The 7,611-nt window shown below is 62.6% G+C and overlaps 1 protein-coding gene across 1 annotated transcript; it reads right to left on the reverse strand.

Annotated features, from left to right (window-relative positions):
* Positions 1-212: 212 nt before the first annotated feature.
* On the reverse strand, positions 213-6,175 carry KLHL17 (kelch like family member 17). Its single transcript, XM_058719535.1, has 12 exons — positions 5,941-6,175; positions 4,787-5,046; positions 4,578-4,699; positions 4,204-4,425; positions 3,597-3,713; positions 3,177-3,390; positions 2,713-2,857; positions 2,461-2,628; positions 1,949-2,037; positions 1,764-1,837; positions 1,403-1,584; positions 213-1,098 (listed from the first exon to the last, which is right to left on the reverse strand). Exons 1-12 carry the CDS (start codon positions 6,048-6,050, stop codon positions 870-872), a joined length of 1,932 nt encoding a protein of 643 aa, XP_058575518.1. The 5' UTR covers positions 6,051-6,175; the 3' UTR covers positions 213-869.
* Positions 6,176-7,611: the final 1,436 nt, after the last annotated feature.

Genomic DNA, 7,611 nt, shown 5'->3' on the forward strand with positions numbered 1-7,611 from the left:
CCGGACCGTGCTGACAGCAAACCACACTCCTGGCCGGGTGCTTGTCCACAACATCGCCTCCCTGTCCCACCTGGATGTGACGATGCTGCCTCAAAGCCCCCAGCTGCCAGCGCAGAGCCTCCCCCAGCCGCACGCCTGTCCCCGCGCCCTCCCGGTCATTCCAGGCAGGAGCCCAAAGGGTGGAGATGTACGCTCAGCCTCAAGCCCACAGAGCCCAAGAAACATGTTTATTGTTCAAGTTGGCTCATATTGCTGTGTGGGGTCTGTGGCACGCTTGTGCTCAGCTCAGTGCAGGATCCAGAAAAGACACCATGCCCACGAGAAGGAAGCCTGCTGCTTCATGACTTCCTTGGGAGTGTGCCTGGCTGGGCATGGTAGGGGTGGTGTGCAAAGCCCAGGCTGGAAGGGTCTGCACCTGCGCAGAAAGCCCCCACCCCACTAACCCTGGCCTGCTGCTCTGCATCTGCCCCTCAGTCCATCTAGGTCTGCAGAGTCTGAGTTCACCCCTGACCCATCTCTCCCTGGTGCCCCCAGTGGGGCCGCAGGACTCAGGGGAAGGCAGCTTGGTCCCAGAGACACAGGACACTTCAAGGGGAAACTGTAAACTGGTGGGTGCTGCGCTGCTCATCGATCAATAAACAATGAATAAACCAACCATTAAGTAAATAAACGGTACACACACAAACACTGAGGAACGAACACAGAAATGGACAGCCTCGACGCAGAGAGACATGGACACACAGGGCAGGACTTTCCCGGTGGGGGTCGAGCACCCCGCCCCCGACACACGAGGCGCTGGGGCCACCCCTTGGGGCTTAAGGCATGTGGGAGGCCGCGGGGCCGGGTCTCTGTGCAATCCGCGCGGCGGCTCAGAGGCTGGTGGACGACACGGACAGCGTGGGTGAAGAGGGCGGCGGGAAGTTGAGCAGCTCGAGCACCGCCGCGCCCACGCTGCTGCGCCGCGTGAACATGCAGGACGCGGCCACCCACTTGTTGGTCCTCGGGTTATACTTCTCGATGGAGTTGAGGCTGGAGCTGCCATCGTTGCCCCCCACCGCGTACAGCCAGCCGTCCATGGCCACTAGGTCGTGGGTGCTCCTAGAGGCGTAGGGGTGGGGTCGGGGTGGTGAGCCTTGGGGGTGGGGCCAGGGAGGAGCTTCTGGGGGCGGGGCCAGGAAGGCGCTTCTGGGGTGGGACCAGGGAGGTGCTTCTGGGGTGGGACCAGGGGCGGAACTTCTGGGGGCGGGGACCTGGAGCTGGCGGAGGGGGCGGCGGGGTGGGGGGGGGGGTACAGATGGGAGGGGTCGGCACACCCCACAGGGGTGAGGCCCTAAGACCTATCTGCCAGGCGCTGGTAGGTGGTGGTGACGACCCCCGGGCTGTGGAGGAGGGGCGAGCGCACCTTCGGATGTTCATGGGTGCTACACTCTCCCAGGCACCCGCCTTAGGGCTGTATCTCTCCACAGAGTTGAGGCAGCTGGTGCCATCATTGCCGCCGGCCACGTAGAGAGCCCCCTCCAGCACGGCCACCCCTGCTGAGCTTCGTCGGCTCAACATGGAAGCCACGGGCGTCCACGCGTTTACCTGTGGTTGAGGAAAGTGGCTGGGGGCAGACCCACCACAAGCGCAGACCCCTACTCCAGGGCAGGGTATCTGTGCGAAAGGGATGGGATGCAGAGGGTTGACCCTCTGGGTGACATGGGTGACCAGAGCGATGACCTCAAATAGCTCTTAGAAAGGGAAATCAATGTGAGGGTTCGTACCTGGGGCTCATACTTCTCCACAGTTGCCAGGTGCGATGAGCTGTCGTAACCACCCACCGCGTACAAGTTCCCATCTGCAGAGAGTCAACATACCCACGGCGTGCTTGCTACTTGTGGGGTCCTCAGGGTGGGGGCAGGTAGGGGTGGGGGTGTGGGCACTACACAAAGCAGGCTCTGTCACCCACCAAGCATGGCCACACGCACGTATCGCCTCCGGGTGCTCATGGCAGCGATGGACGTCCATGTTCCCGTCAGAGGGTCATAGCGCTCAGCACTGTGGACACCAGGTCTGCTACTGACCTTGAGCAGTGGCAGAAAGGCTGCCCTGGTTCCAGGACCTGCCCTCCCCTACGGAATGACTACAGTCCCATGCTGGGCAGTCACAGAGACTGACCCCAGAATCCCACTGCAGCAAGAAGCAGGCCTTCTGGGTGGGCATGAGCCACTGGCTGGCTGCCTGAAAGACCCTGGGCAAGTGTCCACGTGGGCCCAGCCCCTGGGCTGCTGGGAAGAACTTGAGAGGAAAAGAAAGGGCAGCTGGGCTGGTGCAGATGGAGAAGCCCAGGGCACCGGGTGACTCGAGTCAGGTGGGATCCCTCTTTGCTCCCCTCAGGCATGAGTTCTGCAATCCTGATGCAGCCACACCTACAGCCAAACCAACCCCAAGAGGCCACCCGGCCCTGACCCCGGCCACTACCTGTTGAGGCAGGAGGCCCCATCGTAGCCACCAGCTGCATACAGGAGCCCATGCAGGGCGGCCACACCCAGGCAGCTGCGCCTTGTGCCCATGGACACCTCAGGCTGCCAGGTGTTGGTCACGGGGTCGTACGACTCTACGGTGGCCAGGTCTGAAGTCCCATCGTAACTAGGGGAGGGGTCCGTTGCCGGTCAGGATTGGCCCAGCGGGTATATGCTGAGCCCCTGACCCCAGACCAGCCTCCACACTTACCCACCCACGGCATACAGCCGGTTCCCAACTGCTGCCACGCCCACCCGGGCCCGGCGCGTGGACATGGAGGCCACCACGTGCCAGCGGTCAGTGCGTGTGTCGTATGCTTCACAGTCCCCGTGGATGGCGAACAGGCTCCCTCCACCTAGGGATGGGGAGGTGACAGGGCAGGACAAGGGGCCCCAGGGAGGCAATGGGCTGGGGGTCTCTAGCATAGGTCAAGGTCAAGAGTATGGGGGCTTGAAGGGTGGGTGGGGGTGAGGATTGGTGAGCGGGTCACACCACTCGGGGTCCTCCGTAGGCTGACAAGAGGAGCCGGTGTGGCGTGGCTGCAGGATGTGGCCAATATAACGTGGGGTAGGCTTGCGCTGGCTTACAGATAGAAGGCATAGGTCAGGGATGGGAGGGGAGAAGGAGGTGATGTGGGGGGCGTGGAAACCAGGGGACACGATAGGTGAACATACCCACAGCAAAGAGCACAGGGCCAGCACCCTCACAGCGCCGGGGCCGCGTACGGCTGGTGCCCAGAACGCCCCTCTGCTCAGGCAGCAGGTGGAACTTGAGGGCCTCAATGAGCAGGTCCTTGCAGTCAGGGTGGTGCCTCACCAGGCTCTCGGCATCCACATGGCCCAGCAGGAAGTCCCGGCTCAGCAGGGGCAGGCGCACACACTTCATCAGCTGGGGGGTGCAGGGGGTGCCATGGTCAGGGGGCAGGCCCCAGCGAAGAGACTCACTCTCAGACACCCTGGACCCTTCCTGAAACACGTGCCTGCATCACTCCTGTGAAGGGTCTCTGGACACGGCAGAGCCCAGGTGCACCCAGGCCCTCAGCCCCTGTGCAGCCCCTCCCGGGTACGCTGGGCCCCCCCAGGCGCTGGCCTCACCCTTGGGACATGCTGTCTCCGAGAGTCCACGTCATGCTTGACCCAGCTCAGGACGGCACGGTAGACGTCCTCCTCCGAAGGCACGTTCAGGCTGTCGCTGGAGACCAGTTCCAGCACCTGGGGGTGGGGACCCTCAGACCTGAGATCTGGGGAGGGTCTTGGGGGCCCATGGAGCCCTGAAGGTGCCTGGGAGGGAGAGTCTGATAGGGAGCCCAGAGTTCCTATGAGAAGGGGCCAAGCAAGGTCAGGAGCCACAGATTTGGTTCCTGGGGACCTAGGCCCAGAGCAGTCCTGGGGATGTGGAACCAGGGACTAGAGGTTGTAGGCAGGGGTGTGGTCAGGGCAGGATGGGATCAGAAGTCAAAGGCTGAACGCTTAGGTGGGTCAGAAAATGGGGATGAGGTTGTGGGGCTTGGTCAGGGGATGGGTCGTGAGCCTGGAGCGTGGGTCATGGGTTGGGAATAAGGGTTGGGGGCGGGGGGAGGGGGGCAAAGGGCCAGGTCTTAAGGGCCAAGATGAAGGGAGCCAGGGGTCTAAGGACGGGGTCTGGGGTCCAGGGTCTAGGGACTGGGTCAGGGTCGAGGCTGTATGCCAGCTGGCACGTTACCTGCTTTAGTGGCAACAGCATGAACTCCTCAGTCTTGGCCACATCCACGAAGTGCTGCAGCACGTACCTGTGTGCTGCCTTGAGCAGGTCACCGCAGGAATGTGTGTCAGCAAAGCCCCGGATGCCCAGGCAGTTGGAGGGGTCGAGCTGACTCAGCAGGAACTTGCAGCAGGCGTCACGGACGCCATTCAGCTGCAGGAGGCTGGCAGCTGGGAGCAGAGTCTGTGGGGTGAGATGAGAGAGAGCCAGGGGAAGAGGGGCGGAGAAACGGGACGTGAGGCACTGGGGGACAGGGAGAGGCACGAGAAGACACCGGGAGCTGAGGCACGAGGCCCAGGAGAGGTGCCGTGAGTTGTGAGATGAGGCACCCTCACCTGTACGTTGCCCTCGCCCACGACGATCTCGGCAGTGTATGCAAACTGCACCAGCTGGTCCAAGGCCTGAGGGTCAATGTCGTGCAGTGTCACGTGCGTCTGGCGGCTCTCACTCATCTCATCTGTGGGGACAGCGGGTCAGGCCGGTCCCTGCCCTGTGAGATCTGCGGAGCCCCCCAAGTGCCCAGACTGGATGTGGTGGTACTTGCTTGTGAACATGGCGTGGAAGTAGGGGCTGCAGGAGGCTAGCACCACCTTGTGTGCTCGGATCTCCTTGGCTGCCACGTGCAGGACGATGTCACACAGGAGGCCACGCTGCCTCATGCGGCTCATGGCCACGAAGGCGTCGTGATAGTGCCGTTTGGAGTTGTGGGACACAGTGTGGCCCTCACGGCTCAGCAGCTGCATTGCACCCTCCATGGGGGCCGTGGGCCGGGCCTGCCGAGGACGTGCACGCTCTGCCTCTGGGCTGCAGGTGGGTAGTGCCAGGTCAGGGTGCACTCTGCAGGGAGTTGTCCACCCACCCCTGAAACCTCAGGCAGGGCCAGGACACCCAGGAGGTCACCCCTCCGTCCAGCAGCCCGTACCTGGCTTCCATCAAGGACCACCCTCCTCAACTTTTCCTCACGTACGGGGAGCCTCCCTGGAGTCCAGCAAAACTGCCCCGTCCCTGTTCCTAGCGTGAGGTTCAGTCACGCACCTGATGTCGACTGTCGGGCCTATACGGCTTCCTCTGCTGGGACCCTCCTGGCACCGCACTCCCCCCTGCCCAGGTGTACCCATAAGAACCAGGACCCCCTCTGCCTGTGACTCTCCCAAGAACCAGGCTTCCTCTGCCCTCCTTGGGACCAGGTTCTCCTCTGTCTGTGACCGGCCACCGTTCCTGTTTCCCATGAGTCCAGTGTCCTCCGCACGAGCTGGGCACACAGGACGTGCATGAAGCGAAACTGGCTAATGCTGTATGACAGCTCTGAAGAAGACCCCTATGTCCACCATCAGGCCTGACCTCACTTGACCCTCCGGAGCGGCTCCACCCGCCCCTCTCCCCGCCCCCCCCCCCCCCCAACACGCATCCTGCAGAAAAGCCGCCTGAGTCTAAAGAGCGCAGCCAGAATTCAAGGGCGGCGGGAGAGGACAGAGCCTCCGGGAAGCAGCCACCTCTGGACGTCCTGTCCCAGGTCTCTGTGTGCGCGATAAACGGAGGAGGAGTTGTACCCTCCACCGGCCGGCCGAGTCTGCGGGGCGCAGAGGCCGCCTCCTCCGGGCAGCCTGCCAGGGTCGGCGCGCGCCCCTCCTTGTCTCCTTCCCGGACCCACTCAGCCCCAGGTCTGGCTTACGGTCCCCAGACCCTCGGCCCACTCACGCCGGCGGCTGCGGCGGCGGTGGAGGCGGCGGCGCCTCCGGCCCGGGCCCCGGACTGCCGTGCTCCGGGCTTTGTGTCCTGCCAGCCGGGCGCTCGCTGCGCGGCTGCATGGTCTCGGCCGCCGGACCCGCCGCGATCCGCGGAGAACGCACAGATGCACGGACGCACTGACGGCTGGAGGGCTGCTAGGCGGTGGCGGCCGGCTCAGCTTCCCTCGGTCCCGCCGCCTGCCCGCAGCCGCTGTTTCTCGGCGCCGCCCGCTCCGCCTCCCGCGCAGCCCGCGTCTTTGGGGACTGAACGAGGCACTCTAATCCTCCCAATGTCTGGGCTCTCTGCCTGCCTCCTCCTCCAGGAAGCCCCCTGGGCCCCGCCCGCCGCCTGCCTAGGAGAAGCCTCACCGACCATCATCCATCCCCGCCAATTCATTCAAGAAGCCCCGCCCCCGTAAGCACCCTGGACCCGAAGCTTGGAAGGCCCTGCTGCCCCTGGGGCCTGAGGCAGCCCAGGACCACATCCTCCCTGACCCTTTGTGACCCCACGCAGACCACTTTGCCTGTCTGGCCTTTGCTGAGTTCGCTCCATGAACCCCTACAAGTACCAGGCCTTGAACTGGGTGGGGCGGGGTAGGGTGTGGTAGGACAGGTGTGCATGGCCTGGGGGACCTGGCAGGAGCCACGACTGCTCCCAAGAGGGCTGTGGGATCTGGCTGTCCAGGCCCACAGAGCCTTGCCTTTAGGTAGATGGGTGGAGGGAAAGAGGGCACAAGCTGGCCTTCCATCTCCTTTCTTCTCCAGGCAAGGCAAACTTCCAGCCTCTGGGCCTTTGTACCTGCCATACCGAGGACAGGGCAGAGGAAAAGTGGCCGTTCATGCCCAGCCCCGTATGTGGACTAGGGCTAGTGTATTCATAGGCAAGTTCCCGGCAGAAGACTCACTGGACTGAAGTACAGGCACAATACTTTAAGGAAGATTTGGCCAAACGGACTTCAGTAAGGGCTCTGGGATCTGTCCATTGCCCACCCCCCCGCTCCCGCCCCGTGATGTGGCCTGTCCAGTGAAATTGTAATGACTCTCATCATTCTCATCCTCGTTTGATCCGGATGCGACTTGCCTGTCTCTCAGTGTTTTTTTTTTTTTTGGTTGTTGTTTTTTTTGGCGAACTGCCCATCCAAGGCATTGCCTTTTCAACTAGACCGTTTTTCCTACTAGGTTGTTGGGTTTTTATTATTGATTTGTAAAAGCTTGTTGCATAGAAGTCCTCTCTGTCAAGTGTTTCCATCTGGATGCATTTTGTCCACTGTCAGTGCATTGACATCTCACAGGCACGTGCCATGGAGCTCTAGGGAGGCTGCGGGCAGGGCTGGGAGAGGTTGCCCCAGGTCCCGGCCTCTCTTCCCTCAGACAGGTACCGCTATTACTGTCTCTTAGAACCAGGAAGGACACAGATTTGTGAGCAGCAGGTCAGGATTCTATCATATGCAGTTCTGCCCGATTTTCGAGAGCTACGGCCCCTCACTCAGTGATGTGTGCGGGACCCATGACTGAACCAGGCCTGCGCCATTAGCCCCAATTCCGCCGGCCACCGTGGGAGCCCGAAGCCAGGAGGATGTGAATGCGCCCTTCCGCCTGGATGCCTCCGGAGCCACCGCTGGAGAAACTTAGAGCCACCGGT

The sequence above is a fragment of the Neofelis nebulosa genome, chromosome 2, assembly GCF_028018385.1.
Source record: "Neofelis nebulosa isolate mNeoNeb1 chromosome 2, mNeoNeb1.pri, whole genome shotgun sequence".
Lineage (NCBI taxonomy): Eukaryota > Metazoa > Chordata > Mammalia > Carnivora > Felidae > Neofelis > Neofelis nebulosa.